Genomic DNA, 15,048 nt, shown 5'->3' with positions numbered 1-15,048 from the left:
TTTAGTCTGAATGAAAATGTGGTGGGAAGCTAAATACAACATTCAAGCATGGTTTTAATTTAAAGACAAATTTATTCAAAACCAGTTCTTTCGCAATATAAAACAACATTGATAGACAAGTCTAATACAGTGTTACAAACTGCATGGAAATAGACTAGACAGCAACATTCTCTTTGACTGAGCATCAGTCTCATTTGGCCATGTCAATTAGACTTTGTAGTGATGTTGGAACCCAGGTTTTCTCGCCTTGGACAAAGACCACTCCACGCTCAATGTAGATGACTATTCTACCAAATGTGAACAACTGTTTGCCCATATGACGTTTGGCCACCAGTGGCATGAAGACGATACCGTTCTCCTCAGCTTTGGCTTGGACTAGATCTTTAAAGTTGGTAGGTACAGATGTTGGTACTGCTGCGGTGCCTGGTGGCCGTGTAACAGAATTCTCCATGTCACGGCGCTCAGGCTGAGGCTCGCACTGGAAATCTTTCCTTCTCTCTGTCTGAATCAGATATGCAATATTCTCTCTTGCTCCTGGTTGCATATACCCACCTGCAAAAGACATAAGTGAAGTTGAAGGTAGAATGAGAGACCTGTACAAAGCTATAAAACACATTTAGTGGACTTTGTATGTTTTTTTTTTTCTAGTGACTGACCTAGTCCAGAGGCAACAGCACGATTCATTATGTCAAGGGCCTCGTTCAGTTTTTCTTTGACCAGTGGGTGACTGAGCAGGTTCTCTGAGAGCAAGCTTTTCCAGCCCAGATACCACTTGGTGATCTCCTCGTAGTTTGGGTTGTTACTGAGCCAGGAACACAACACCTGTACCAGGAAACAAAATAAACACCTACTACTCAACTTCAATGTATGAGTGACACTAAAGGGTAAAATACAGAAATGTATTCATTTTCAACTACATATAAATTTAAACAACTAATTGTAGTTGTTTATGAATTAATATAGTTCAATGTAACAGTAAAATAAAATAAAAAATTAATGAATCATTTTTTAAACTGACAAATAGAAATGTACATTTGATATTCAATTATGTATTAAATATTTAATTCACGTTTAAAATGTTGGTTAAATCTATCAAAATAATACAATATTAATTACATTTTTAAATTAACTTTCCAAATTTCCTTTTTAAATATTGGCCACTGTCTTAATAAATAGGTTCATTTAAAAAAAAAATTATAATTAATTCCTTCATTTTTTTCATAAGTGACTCTTAGTCAATCATACATTTAGTTCCAAAATGCAAGCCATACTGATGTATTACACCAGTCAAGTTTGGTTCTAACTAATGTTTCTTCTGCATAATTTTTATTAATACAACATGTTTTGTATCCTTTTGATTATTCTTTAGACTGACTGACCTGTAGCCATTTGGGGAAGAAATTCTTATCCAGCAATCCAACCATGGTGGAGAAAGAGAGCATCCCTTCCCAGTCCATCACCCAGTTGAACGGTTCCAGTACTTGCTGATGAGGATTCACCACCAGCTCTCCTAAACACAGAGCTGCAACACAGAAGCAAAACCTTCAGAGACTCCCTAATTTGATACTGACAATCTAAATCAGGGTTAGGCAACGTCGGTCCTGCAGAGTTTAGCTCCAACCCTAATCAAACACACCTGAACAAGCTAATCAAGTCTTCAGGATCACTAGGGCTACAGGCAGGCGAGGGTTTTTTTCAGGGTTAGAACTAAACGCTGCAGGACATCGGCACTCCAGGACCGATGTTGCCTATCCCTGATCTAAAAGATGAGCACATACCTAGTTTGGGAACAATATTTTTGACCATGAAGGCCTCCCAGGCACCGGGTGTGAAGACATCTTTCCAGGGTTGCAGAATGAGTCTGGCGGAGGAGTCGCTGGGGTGCCAGCGCTGCAGGGCATGGGCTAGTTTACTGCGGATGGGTGCGTACAGCGGCTCAAGACGGGTTTGCATCAGAGGCAGCCAGGGATGAATCCATGAATGGATTGGCACTGTGTCTGTCAGTGGGTTCCAATTGTCCACCTATTCAAAAACAGAGAGAGGTTAGATCTTAAACATACTTATGTTTGACAAGGAAATGTGAATTGGTCAGTTGGTCAGCACAAACCTCTCTTTGTAGTCGTGGGAAAATAAGCTGCTCCAAAACATGGTCCAGAATCCACGGCGGCAATACAGGAGCCCAGCACTCCACACAGTCCACCATGGGCCCCACGTTTCTAGGCTGCCACTGAGACACACAGCTCCTCATGACTGGAACCCACACTTCCCATATCAACCTGCAAACAAAACTCCTGTTTGAGTCATTTGCTTCCACAGACACTCCACATACACACTTCCAGATATGGGTTACCTGTGATAGGGGTCCATGTTAGAAGTGTCTGGGCCACCATGAAGAGATTGTGAACTTTCAAGAATGGCTCTCCACTGACCGACTTCCTCTAAACCATCTGAACAGTCCTACAGATAAACAGAGAGAGTGCAGAATTCATATAATCCAGAGCTTTTATAAAGTATGGAAACAATAACAAAATCAATGATGAATAATACAAAGATCTAGCAAGATTTTCAAATAGTTTCCGGCTACTGGATTTTTAAAATATATATATTTAAAATGATATATTACATTTTATAATATATTCTAATATGTGGGTGTATTGTGTATATTTATTATGTATATAAAAATACACATGCATATATATATATATTTTTTTTTTTACAAAAATGTTATAATTGTATTTGTATGCATTTATATATACATAATACATATACACAGCACACACATATTATGGAAACAAACAAAAAAATATATCGATTGACAGCACTAATTTTTAACAGATAAATGGAGCCTTGGTGAGCATAAAGGACATTAAAAAACCTTGCTGCACCCAAACTTTTGAACGGCAGTATAAATACAAACTATATCAAATGTATACCTTCAGTGGATCCCAGCTGCGAAGTCTCTCCTTCAATAAAGGATGCACCACAGACACAGCTAGGTCTCCCAAACCCAAGGTTTTATACTCCTGATAGAACTCTGTCTGCAGCTGTTGAAAAATCTTAGCGCACTCCTGAAGGCTGAGCGCAGGGTTGCCCTCTTTATCGCCCGCTTCGAAACGATCCACCAGGTTCATCACCTGCTCCAGCCGACCAAGAGCCTGTTCCTCCTCTGCCAGCCTGACCTGCAGTGCATCGCTCTCGTGGGTCAGGGTCACCACAGTGTCCTTTTCGTGCTGCAGACGTCGTGCACTCTATATACACACACACACACACAACACAAACCCACAGACAGAAATTAAGAAAATTCATGCAGCTTTCAGATGCTCTAAGAAATAATCACAAATACGGGTTTCCGAGTCAGAAATGACACATGGACGGCCTCTCTAATCGTATTTACAACTAGGAAACATGGAGATAATATTGATACCCAAGTTTCCAAGTTGGGAGAGCCATAAACTTTAAAAATGGCAAAGGAGAGAAACATAGCAGTAGTACTGTAAAGTTTTATTTGTTTTTCTCACAACATCTACAATGCTTTCTCCTGCCGTTACAGTCTTGCATATTTACGTATATAAATAACCATTTGATGCATATTGTATGTATTGAACACAGCGAAAATAGCATTTATTTGACCAAAATTTAGGAATCGTCAGCCTGTGCTGTGAATGTTTATATGGCTACCAATGGACGGGATGCTACATTTTATTCAAAATCTGACTATATATCTTCTAATCTATACCTTTTGGCTTTAATAAGATTTCCCCAAGAAACAGGCAAGAATAAATAGGCTGTCCACCATGATTTCTGTTCTTTCTGACAACAAAGCACTTGAACACAACAAACTCATAATTTCAACTTCAGAGGTAGGAATTAGGAAGTTTCCAATAGCACTTGAAGGCAGCATAAGAAGTAGCTATATGCTTCCGTCATTGACCAAACAAGCATTTATTTATATGAGAAGTAAGATGTGAAGGGTTGCACGTGGTGCACAGCATAGGAAGCAACACTTATAAACAGGCTACTAAATTATTCATATTACATACAATTTGATAATTAGCATTATATTACTTAATTTATACGATATTGTTTCATGTAAATTGTAAATTAGTGCAAGTTTATGAGTACTGTACCTGTAGGATGTCTTGCTCTGTCAGCTCAATGAGCAGTTTGAGGTTGTGTTCCAGCTCAGGTAAGGAGAAGCCAGAGGTCTTCTGTTCTCGTGTGCTCACACTCAAAGGGGCCTCCTCAGGAACACTGTGCTTCTGACTCATATGACTGTAACTGTGATACACCTTCTGCTCTCTGCCTGTCATATCGATCACCTGAAACATACAAGGGATGGGTTAACTGTTTCTTGTGAGATATATAAAAGACTATTGTGCATTACTCCACTCTCACCTTAACCTGAGCCAGTTCTCCAGCAGGTCTGCTCATGCTCCTGTTGGTCAGTTTGCCATGGGCTTTCAGCTCTTCCACAGACTTGTAAGAATATTTGGGCTTTTTCTTTGCTGTTCCTGGTTCTTTACGCCATTGCCCCAACTCCCTCTGAAACTCCTTCAAAGATGGAATGGAAATTATGAAAACAGGAGTGTTGAAGAAAGATTTGACCTGCTGCTGATCTGTTTAGTCTAATGCTTTTTTGTTTCCTGACTCCACTTTGTATTTAAAAAGATCCTTTCATTTCATTTAAATTGCTTTGAATATGAATATGATTTGAATATGAGCATTTTTTTTTAAACAACACTGATTGACCATTTGAATTTGATTTGTTCACTGTAACCACCAGGAATTTGCTAACGCTGGCTTACTTTCTCTTCCTCCTCCTCAGAGTCTACAACAGGGAAATCCTGCAGGGATTGCTGGGTCCTCTCATTACCATATGCTCCAACCGCTCCCTTCCCCTTCCGTACCTTCGCCTCAATTGGGTTCACAATACCTACACACAAAGATATTCATAAGAGGACATTCACATCATGACACCATCGCCAAGTAAGCACATGATGCATAACATAATTCACAATAAGCTAAAGGCAGTAAAACCAGTAGATATACTGAGGTATGAAATAAAGGACTGAATTGTTTTACCTTGAGCATTTTTGCCCAATCCTTTTCCTGGAACGTAGCCCATCTTCTGCAGAAGTTTTTGACCAATGCCTCGTGTGTGTTTCTCCCAGGATCCGAGGTCCTGCCCTGTTCTGATACCACCTGCAAACCTCTGGGATGTCTTAAAGCTCCCACCCTAAAATAAAGAATTCAAAGACATATATTACACTACTGTTCAAATATTTGGGATCAGTAAGATTTATATATTTTGAAAGAAAGAAATACTCTTATTCTACGAGCCAAAGACTCATTTAATTGATCAAACGTGACAGAAAAGACATTCATTAAAGAATCCTGAAAACATTTCCACAAAACTATTAAGCAGCACAACTGTTTTCAACATTAATAATAAGAAGAAATGTTTCTTGAGCATCAAATCAGCACATTAGAATAATTTCTGAAGGATCATGTGACACTGAAGACTGGAGTAATGATGTTGAAAATTCAGCTTGGGAAAAAATTACATTTTTAAAACTTTACAATAGAAAATGATTTTAAATATTAATACAATGTAACAATATTACTGTATTTTCTGATCAAATAAATTCAGACTTATGGGCTTTCAAAAACATTTGTAAAAATTTGTATTAACCCTCATACTTTTGGATCCGATATTCAAAATTAAAGCCATTGTTATTGTGTATTGGCATCTCACTTTACCGTTTGGAGTTTTTTGGGAGCAGCAGCGCGGGGTGGAGGAGGTGCATCTCCACTATCATTCGAGTCATCTGAACCCTCCTGCTCTGCTTTCTCCTCAGCTGCAGTCTTTCGTAGGCCAGCACTCACAAAGTTCACAGGAGCTGAATAGTCTTTCGATCTGTGTGGATATAAATATCAATATTTAACATTGTCAGTTACATTTACCGCTTAGTCACTAAGGTCTCTAGCATTTTAACAGACGAAATTTTATCAACAACAACCACATACCTTTTCCCCCCAAAGCTGGGCCGCTCATCATCAGAGTCATGCTCTGCCCAAATCCCATAAGTCGCTTCTTCTTTAGTCTGTCTGTATCTGCGTCTGTCTGGGTTGAACTCATTGGCCAAGTCCCACTCGGTCACCTCAAACTTTTCAATTTCCACACCATCCTCCTCCTCATCACCTCTACGCCCATACAAATGGGACATAGACATCTCTCTGCTGGAATTAAACAGAAGAATGTTTTAGGCCCAGGTTTTCAAACCAGGGTCCTGGGACCCCCATGGGGCAGACAGACAGGCAGGTAAACAGGCAGACAGGCAGACAAGTAGAAAGACAGACAGACAGACAGACAAGTAGAAAGACAGACAGACATGCAGACAGGCAGGCAGACAGGCAGGTAGGTAGACAGGCAGACAGACAAGTAGAAAGACAGGCAGACAAGTCGAAAGACAGACAGGCAGACAAGTAGAAAGACAGACAGACAGGCAGACAAGTAGAAAGACAGACAGACAGGCAGGTAGGTAGACAGGCAGCAGACAAGTAGAAAGACAGACAGGCAGGCAGGTAGGTAGACAGGCAGCAGACAAGTAGAAAGACAGACAGACAGGCAGGTAGGTAGACAGGCAGCAGACAAGTAGAAAGACAGACAGACAGGCAGGTAGGTAGACAGGCAGCAGACAAGTAGAAAGACAGACAGGCAGACAAGTAGAAAGACAGACAGACAGACAGACAAGTAGACAGACAGGCAGGCAGACAGGCAGATATAATAAAACAACAATACATCAAACAATGCTACAATGAGTAAAAAAAAAGAAAAATGTACTAATTATATCCTCTCATTTATATAATATTATTTTTACAGTATAACTTGGGTCTTTAAACATGAAAATATATCGCTGACTTTTAAAATTTTAGGATGATGATGATATTTGGGGGTCCTTGACCTAAAAGACTGAAAACCCCCGGTTTAAGCACAACAGTACATAAAGGTGTTTAATCGGCTTAATGTATCTTCTCACATTAAACTCCTACGACAAAAGAAAGTGTTTTGATCGTAGTATTAGTACGTCAGGCAAACGATTTCAAAAAAACTTCAGATTAGCATAGCATTGCTATTTTTTGTAAACAAAAAAAAGCATGCTTTTTTTTAAAACAGTTACTGTGAATTCTCCGTCACGTCTAATTAATGTATACACAGTCCCGCGCTAAAATAGCAGAGCTCAAGCACATAAACAATATATTTAACGTTACCTGAAATGTGGGTTCTCGCTGTCAGCAAGAGGTAAGAGCGTCTCCAAAAGCAACTTCCTGTCGGGGCCGGAAGCAGAGTTGTGACATCAGAGCGACGCGGAGGTCAGAAGCCCTCTCTTACAGCCATCTTGGATCCTGTGCCCTGAACAAGTGAGTGCTTCTGTGTTACATCTACTGTCATCCGACGCTGTTTTGAGGCTTTTGACCGCTGATTTACTATTTGTATTGATGCTTTAGTGTTCCTCTGTGCTGGACGGTTTAGATTTATTTATTTGGCCTGATTGTTGAGGAAATATCTTAATGAATACAACCGGCAGACTGTTCAAAATGGGGGAGCGAGACGCGCCGTCGCTCGCTGTGTGCGAGGACTGTAACAAAACATTCAAATCATACGAAATATAATAATTTTATAAAATACTAGAGCGATATTTGGGAAAAGTCTTCAATGTAATGACAAAAAGAACTTGTTTTATGTGCGTCAGTAATAATCACTCATTGGAAAGTTGATCTCGCCTGTTAAACAAATAATTTATAAATATACAGAGGTGCACATGTTATGGTAACACTATATTACGAAAAATGAAAGACTAATTTCCTGTTGTCCGCTTTGTTTTGTTATTATTTGGCTAGTGTTTTCTCTAATAGAGCGGCAGCGTGACACTGCTGCTCTGTTACACGTGAAATGTGCATCACACTACACGCGAGCCTATGAACAGCCTGTAAACCATGCTTTTGTGTAGTTATGATATTGTATAGGCTATATTATGTGTGTGGGGTTTTACAAAACTCACAGTTTATGTACAGTGGACTTGTGAAATGTTATCATTCGAGCTCGATACTTAATCAGATATGAACACAGCAGTGGGTTTAATTCAGCCGGCTGTTAACAGCTGACAGCAGAGGCCTACAGGAAGAGGCCTAGTGTGCTGCTCACTTTGAATAGTTGTAGCCACATGAGCACAAAGCACAGACTAACACATGTCTAAAACATATTATTGACTTCATTTTTGCAAAACTTGTAATGTTTGTGTATTGTCGATTTCTGTTGCAGTCCAGAATGCCAGGCGAAGCCACAGAAACTGTCCCTGTTACAGAGCAGGAGATGCAGCAGCCCCAGGCTGAGACGGGTTAGTGCTGCCTTTAAATGTGCATGTCTGACTAAACGAACACAGGTTGTGTGAGGGGTCCTGGAGCTATAGTGTTCATCCTTTTTGGCAGTTTTTTATTAAAAAAAAAAATAAGGTAGTCACTGTAAGTTTGAGTCTATTTTTATGGTGTTTTTGCACCTGTTTTAGATTTTCTTCAGGGTTTTTTTATGGTCCTCTACCAGCTGTTGTGGAAACTCCACAAAGCGAGTTTCTCTAGTTGGAGTGGGGACATGTTATGTTGGGTGGGGATGCTGTTTGAGTCAGCTTTCTCCACCTAGAGGTTTTTAGGTTAATGAGCCCCTCCCTGGATTAAAAAACAAAAACTGCACTAGTTCTGGCAATTTTTATGTTGATCCAAACCTGTATGGATTTCTTCTGTGGAACACAAAAGAAGATATTTTGGAGAGTGTTATTGACTTTAATTTTACAGGCAAAAAAAAAACAGGATTTTGTTTATATAAAATATATTTTGTCAACAGAAAAAAGAAAAGAATAAGTTTTTTGGGGAGAGAATTAACTCTTTAAGCTCCAGCTCATGCCTTCAGTGTAGTTTTTGATTTCATGATTTACTTATGGATATATTGATTGGTTATGAGGTAGTAACAACATTTGGTTCTGAAAAATGAGTGATCCAGGACTGCCTTGCCCAACAGCGTGTTTGCCTGTACTGATTAATATTACACAAAAGTTGTGATATTGAAAGCCCATGCATCCTTACATTTTTGTGCATGGAATATGGACAGTACCAATCTGCATGAACATTTTCCTAACATTTCACTGAACTTGAGTGATTGCAACCTGAATAGCTGTAAACATTTATAACAACGTGTTATTATTTATTTTTTAAGATATTGTCTTGGATTAGGAACTGTATTGTTCTTTATTGGAGGGATTTATTGTACAGGTTTTCTGGTCTTTGTGAAGATAATCATGCGATTTAGCATGTTTACATATTAAGTCTTCTAATGATTCTGATTTTGAGGAACAATCTTTTCTGTGTATATCTTGGTGTACAGCATCATTTGGTTCACAATGTAAATATTTATAGCGAAGGGTTAAAGCAACAAAAATAATCATCTTAAGTAAACTAACTTGACTAAGCATACAAATCTTGGTCAAAAACTGGGCACGTTTAGTCATAGAAATGTAACATTATATCTCTTGGATAGCACTTTGGTAAACTGCAGTTATGACAATATGAGGAAGAAATATGATTTCTTGGATCCGTTACAAGTGGAATTTTTGTCATGCAAGAGTAGAGATTTGAAAAATGTAATATTTTTTCCACTAGGCAGAATGTTATTGCCTTGGCTTTGAGATTCATGGTATTTCTCCTCAAAATTTATAATAAAAGAGCTACGTTTTTGATACATTCTCTGATATATTTATATCTGAATATATTTCACATATTTCTTGATTTCTTAACTGCTGTTTTTGAAGTTTAGCTGAAGTTGGGACTTGGGCATTGTATGGCATAAATTAGCAGTGAGCACTGTGTTGTCTCGGTAGTCTGTTTATTGGTTACATCCACGTTTGTAATAAAGTTGTAAAGTTAACGTTTGTTTTTGTTTTTTGTAATAGAAGATAGGAGTGCATCTTGTGGCCTATTATTGATAATTTACCGATACTGATCGTGGGATTACAGTTCATTATTTTAACCAGCAACGTGGTAAATTTTACTGTCATTTTAAACACAAATGCATATAAGAACTATCCAATCTCATGCATCTTTGCTTGCCTACACACTGACCCAGAAGGATAGTGTTTTTAGCCAAGTTTGTTTTGCTCTGTGATCATTATTTCACAATATATTTGTTTAGACTTGTTTTTAATTGGGATCATGTACTGTAGAAGCAATACACCATTTTTTTAAATAAAGCAATATTACACTATTTAACTGAGTGATTGTCCTTTCAGATTTTTAGTAAGTTGACATTAAGTCTTATTTACCATAAAATATTGCATATAAAGTCCCACTTCAGTATTGTGATGCGGTAGTAACTTCCAGTTTACATGGACTTTAAATGTGCCAGAGATTGTTAATTTTTGAACAATGTTAGTTTATTACAAATCTTTTTAGATGCTGTAGTTCATTGCCAGTTCCTGTCTGGTTCACGCATGTGCAGTTGAGTGGTGTTTTTACAAAGTCTTAAAATTCCTAACAAGATAATCAAGGTGTGTTTGGTTTGATTTAGTTGCCAGTTGTCCTTTTGTGGAGCGATATAACACATTTGTGCAATTGACAGCATCCCTCATAACTAGCATGGATGTGATGGTTTACACCATGCACTTTTTAATTGCCAAAAAGTCACTTTAGCCCTTTTATTTCCATTAGCCACACCTGCTGCTGTGGCCCCTGCTCCCTCTCAGGCAAAGCCTAAAGAGGGGAAAACTAACCCCAAGCTGTCCTCTTCTCCTCACACCACCGCTTCTAAGCCAGTTCCTGCTGGACGCAGGAAACGCTCCTCTCTATCTGCCTCCTCAAGCTCCCCTACCTCTCCTAAATCTGCCTCTGGCCCTCGTCCTACCCCTCCAGCTGACTGTCCTGTAGCTGGGAAAGCTGAGCAGACTGCTCCCAAGGTGGTAAAGGCTGGCAAACAAGGGAAGCAACAGAAAGCAAAGAATTTTAAACCTGCTGAACCTAAGCAAGCAGCTCCCTCTGCCTCTAAGCCTGCTCAGGATCCTGCAGCAGTTGCAGCTCTGCCGTCTCTTGCTATACCAGTACCAGAGGTAGCAAAATCAGCAGGAGATGGAAATGCTTCCCCTGTCTCTCCCAAAGTTGCTGTGGCTCCTGTTGCCTTTAAAGTAACCTCTAAATCTGCTGCCCCAGCACCAAAGTCATTTACAGAAGCTGTGACCTCCGGTCAACCCAAAGTGGCTGAAGCCCCCAAGATTGCCCCTGAAGCTCCAAAAGTAGCAATCCCTGCTGTTTCAGAAGCCAAGACTCCTTTGCCTTCAAAAGCAGCTGCTAAGCCTGGCCCTGCCCAAGTGCCAAATGTGAATCCAGCCAATGCTGCTCCCACAAAACCTGCTCCTGCAGCATTTGAGGATGATGATCTCCCACCTCTCTTACCACCTGAGAATCCTTTTACAATGCCTGCTTTCCCCCCTATGCCACCTAGTACAATTCCTGTAGTTACCCCACCAGCTCCTAAAGTAGAACCTGTCTCTACCAGTAAAGTTGAATCTGCCCCTAAATCTAAGGCTGCTCCCAAAGCTAAGCCAGCTCCTAAGATTGAACAGAAAGCAGCACCTGCCCCAAAAGTTGAGGCTGTACCTAAAATTTACCCTATCCCCACCCCTAAAGTTGACCCTACTCCTGCCTCTAAAGTTGCAGTCACTTCTGTCCCTAAGACGGAGGCTGCTCCTACACCTAAAGCTCAAGCTGTTCCTAAGGTTGAGGCTGCTCCTGCACCTAAAGATAAATCTTCCCCAAGCCCTAAACCTGAGCCTGTTCCTGCCTCTAAAGCTGAGTCTGCTCTTGCCGCTAAAGTTAAGCCTGTTGCTGCTCCCAAAGCTGAGGCTGCTCCTGCACCTAAAGATAAATCTTCCCCAAGCCCTAAACCTGAGCCTGTTCCTGCCCCTAAAGCTGAGTCTGCTCTTGCCGCTAAAGTTAAGCCTGTTGCTGCTCCCAAAGCTGAGGCTGCACCTAAAGATAAATCTTCCCCTAGCCCTAAAGCTGAGCCTGTTCCTGCCCCTAAAGCTGAGCCTGTTCCTGCCCCTAAAGCTGAGCCTGCTCCTGCCCCTAAGGTTAAGGCTGCCCTTAAAGCTGACTCTGCTCCTACCTCTAAAGTTGAGGCTGCTACTGCAGTTACAGTTAAGCCTGTTGCTGCTCCTAAAGCTGAGACGACGGCTGCTAAAGTTGAGGCTGTTCCTGCCCCTAAAGTTAAGCCTGCTCCTGCTTCTAAAGCTGAGGCTGCTCCTGTCCCTAAAGGCAAGCCTACCCCTAAAGTTGAGGCTGCTGCTCCTAAAGTTGAGGCTGCTGTTCCTAAGGTTGAGTCTTCTGCTCCTAAAGTTAAGCCTGTTCCTCCTCCTAAAGTTGAGGCTGCTCCTGCCCCTAAAGCTGAGCCTGCCCCTGCTTCTAAAGCTGAGGCTGCTCCTGTCCCTAAAGGCAAGCCTACCCCTAAAGCTGAGGCTGCTGCTCCTAAAGTTGAGGCTGCTGTTCCTAAGGTTGAGGCTTCTGCCCCTAAAGTTAAGCCTGTTCCTGCCTCTAAAGTTGAGGCTGCGGCTTCTAAAGTTGAGGCTGCTCCTGCCCCTAAAGGAAAGCCTAAACCTAAAGTTGAGGCTGCTGTTCCTAAGGTTGAGTTTTCTGCCCCTAAAGCTGAGGCAACCCCTAAAGTTAAGCCTGTTCCTGCCCCTAAAGTTGAGGCTTCTGCCCCTAAAGTTGAGGCTTCTGCCCCTAAAGTTGAGGCTTCTGCCCCTAAAGTTGAGGCTTCTGCCCCTAAAGTTGAGGCTTCTGCCCCTAAAGTTGAGGCTTCTGCCCCTAAAGTTGAGGCTGCCCCTACCCCTAAAGCTGAACCTGTCCTTGTCACTAAAGTTGAGCCAGCCCCTGTTCCCAAACCAGTTAAAGCCCCATCCATACTGGAGCCAGTCATCAAGAACGACAAGGGTATCTCTTTCTATCTCTTTCTGTCTGTTTTTGCTTTTTATGCTTATGCTGGTATATATTGCCAAATGTTTCCTCCCCACAAATTCTTTAGGGTCACTTCATCAGTGAAAGTTAGCCTGGTAACTTTACGGTCTGGAAATCACCTTTCCTTAGTCTTTGCGTTAAATTAAAGCTTCAGTTGGATGCTTTTCAGGAAGTAGTTCAAAGAGCATTGGGCTAATAGTTGAATGATTTATCAATGTGGATATTGTTCAGAGTTATAAGCATAATGGCAATTTACGTTTGCTTCTATTTTGAGGTATATTTAAAGTGTATTAAAATATTTGTGCAATTTAAACACTGTAAAACTGATCCACTCTTTTCTCCATTGCCATTGAAGATTTTGATTATTCCAACAGGATTTTTGGTGAAAATCTATGTGTCTTATGGCAAATTAACTTAATGTGTCTTGGTGTTAGGTTCTGGCACTGAATCTGACAGTGACGAATCTGTTCCTGAACTGGAGGAGCAGGACTCTGCACAGACACAAACACAGCAGGCACAGGTAAGATTCTTTTGATCAGTGCATACAAAAAGCATTAATTTCCCCCCGCTTTATTTTCTCTCACCGTTTCGTTTACAATTTTGCATTGACATTCCCTTTCCTCAGCTTGCAGCTGCAGCTGAAATCGACGAGGAACCAGTCAGCAAAGCAAAACAAAGCAGGAGTGAGAAGAAAGCCAGAAAGGTAGGTCATCCACAGGAACGTAATTTTAACACCAAATTCAATTAGAATTAATGCAGTGTTGTTTACCTGTACCCTTTCTTCTTTTTGCCAGGCCATGTCCAAATTGGGGTTGAGACAAGTTGCTGGTGTTACCAGAGTAACCATTCGCAAGTCCAAGAACATTCTCTTTGTCATCACCAAACCAGATGTCTACAAAAGTCCAGCTTCAGATACTTACATTGTCTTCGGTGAGGCCAAGGTAAAGATTAGAATAAAATCTGCTTTCTTATTTAAGGTTGGTGTGCACTTATCCCATCTCAGCCCTGTTTTGGTTGATAACTAATTCTACATGGCAACTTTGCCTGGTGATCTACACCTAAGTGACCTCTTGATGATGATTTAAACAGTTTGACTTTCGTTCTTCTGAGTCTGATGAAGCCAAACTTTCTGTCCTGAGAGAGGAAACTTTCACAGTGGTGTAAGTGAGGAACACATTGAAGCTCACAAAACAAACTAAAATCCTGATGCTTTCTGCTCCTCTCAGATTGAAGATCTGTCCCAGCAAGCTCAGTTAGCAGCCGCAGAGAAGTTCAAGGTTCAAGGAGAAGCCGTTTCAAACATCCAGGAAAACACACAGACGCCCACAGTACAGGAGGAGAGCGAAGAGGAAGAGGTGAGTGTTCACACTATTGTGATTCTGCTATAGAATAATACTGAACATGCTTCATGAAAGGTCTTCTGTGATGTGTTCAACAAATGTAAAAAGTAAATGTCCACATTCGAGTGATTTGCTTTACCATTTGCAGGTTGATGAGACCGGAGTGGAGGTCAAGGACATTGAGCTGGTCATGTCACAGGCCAATGTATCCAGGGCAAAGGCTGTGCGTGCACTGAAGAATAACAATAATGACATTGTCAATGCTATTATGGTGAGTTAACCTGATAACTTTATTTAACTTTTTTTTTCAAAACTCTTCTGTGATGAATTAACATTTGACTTTCGTTCTTCTGAATTTGTCCTGAAGCCAGTTCATTTGTTCTGAGAAGAGCTCAGGCTTTAAATGTGGTGCCATGGTTTCAAGCAGGATTACTTAATTTATATTTTTGCTTGCCTTTACAGGAATTGACGATGTAGATGGAGATCAGGGACCGGGTCACATTAAGATGTTGCTGATTTGATCTACACTATTGTTTGTACAATTTATACCCAAGAGAAATAAAGGCGTGGCTTGATGAAATGAAATATTTTGTTGTATTCTGTGTATTTATTTTTTTCTTTTGTTGGAAATGTATTTCATTGTTTGGTAAATTTG

General features: G+C 40.5%; 2 protein-coding genes and 2 non-coding genes across 6 annotated transcripts; 3 read left to right on the top strand and 1 right to left on the bottom strand.

The window, feature by feature from the left end:
* Positions 1 to 46: 46 nt before the first annotated feature.
* On the bottom strand, positions 47 to 7,411 carry tfip11 (tuftelin interacting protein 11). Of its 2 annotated transcripts, none has more exons than XM_058764407.1 (14): positions 7,273 to 7,411; positions 6,028 to 6,240; positions 5,761 to 5,917; positions 5,083 to 5,236; positions 4,806 to 4,933; positions 4,396 to 4,551; positions 4,128 to 4,319; positions 2,934 to 3,248; positions 2,351 to 2,457; positions 2,108 to 2,276; positions 1,779 to 2,022; positions 1,380 to 1,522; positions 657 to 822; positions 47 to 552 (listed from the first exon to the last, which is right to left on the bottom strand). In XM_058764407.1, exons 2-14 carry the CDS (start codon positions 6,231 to 6,233, stop codon positions 191 to 193), a joined length of 2,499 nt encoding a protein of 832 aa, XP_058620390.1. In that variant the 5' UTR covers positions 6,234 to 6,240; positions 7,273 to 7,411; the 3' UTR covers positions 47 to 190. The 2 variants fall into 2 exon arrangements, with proteins under 2 accessions (XP_058620390.1, XP_058620391.1); XM_058764408.1 differs by having other exon boundaries at positions 6,028 to 6,237; positions 7,273 to 7,410.
* Positions 7,303 to 14,978, top strand: naca (nascent polypeptide associated complex subunit alpha). 2 transcript variants are annotated; one of them, XM_058764405.1, is made up of 9 exons: positions 7,303 to 7,422; positions 8,324 to 8,399; positions 10,756 to 13,029; positions 13,488 to 13,573; positions 13,679 to 13,756; positions 13,848 to 13,994; positions 14,280 to 14,408; positions 14,542 to 14,664; positions 14,856 to 14,978. In XM_058764405.1, the coding sequence occupies exons 2-9, from the start codon at positions 8,330 to 8,332 to the stop codon at positions 14,868 to 14,870; spliced, it is 2,922 nt and encodes a 973-aa protein (XP_058620388.1). In that variant the 5' UTR covers positions 7,303 to 7,422; positions 8,324 to 8,329; the 3' UTR covers positions 14,871 to 14,978. The 2 variants fall into 2 exon arrangements, with proteins under 2 accessions (XP_058620388.1, XP_058620389.1); XM_058764406.1 differs by lacking the exon at positions 10,756 to 13,029 and having other exon boundaries at positions 7,367 to 7,422.
* On the top strand, positions 14,121 to 14,196 carry LOC131532724 (small nucleolar RNA SNORD59). Its single transcript, XR_009268955.1, has one exon. It is a non-coding gene; the product is annotated as a small nucleolar RNA SNORD59 (small nucleolar RNA).
* LOC131532723 (small nucleolar RNA SNORD59) lies at positions 14,708 to 14,783 on the top strand. Its single transcript, XR_009268954.1, has one exon. It is a non-coding gene; the product is annotated as a small nucleolar RNA SNORD59 (small nucleolar RNA).
* Positions 14,979 to 15,048: the final 70 nt, after the last annotated feature.

This window comes from Onychostoma macrolepis, chromosome 23 (assembly GCF_012432095.1).
Source record: "Onychostoma macrolepis isolate SWU-2019 chromosome 23, ASM1243209v1, whole genome shotgun sequence".
In the NCBI taxonomy this organism is placed as follows: Eukaryota; Metazoa; Chordata; class Actinopteri; order Cypriniformes; family Cyprinidae; genus Onychostoma; species Onychostoma macrolepis.
Note: the sequence above shows the minus strand (reverse complement) of the source record. Positions and strands in the feature narration are given on the sequence as shown.

Excerpts from the sequence above, each read along its gene's own strand:
- tfip11 (XM_058764407.1), bottom strand. The coding sequence starts at position 6,233 with ATGTCTATGTCCCATTTGTATGGGCGTAGAGGTGATGAGGAGGAGGAT. Across the intron at positions 5,237-5,760 it reads CTCCCAAAAAACTCCAAACG|GGTGGGAGCTTTAAGACATC; the intron begins GTAAAGTGAGAT and ends TCTTTATTTTAG. Across the intron at positions 2,023-2,107 it reads TCCCACGACTACAAAGAGAG|GTGGACAATTGGAACCCACT; the intron begins GTTTGTGCTGAC and ends GTTTTTGAATAG.
- naca (XM_058764405.1), top strand. The coding sequence starts at position 8,330 with ATGCCAGGCGAAGCCACAGAAACTGTCCCTGTTACAGAGCAGGAGATG. Across the intron at positions 8,400-10,755 it reads GCAGCCCCAGGCTGAGACGG|CCACACCTGCTGCTGTGGCC; the intron begins GTTAGTGCTGCC and ends TATTTCCATTAG. Across the intron at positions 13,030-13,487 it reads AGTCATCAAGAACGACAAGG|GTTCTGGCACTGAATCTGAC; the intron begins GTATCTCTTTCT and ends TCTTGGTGTTAG.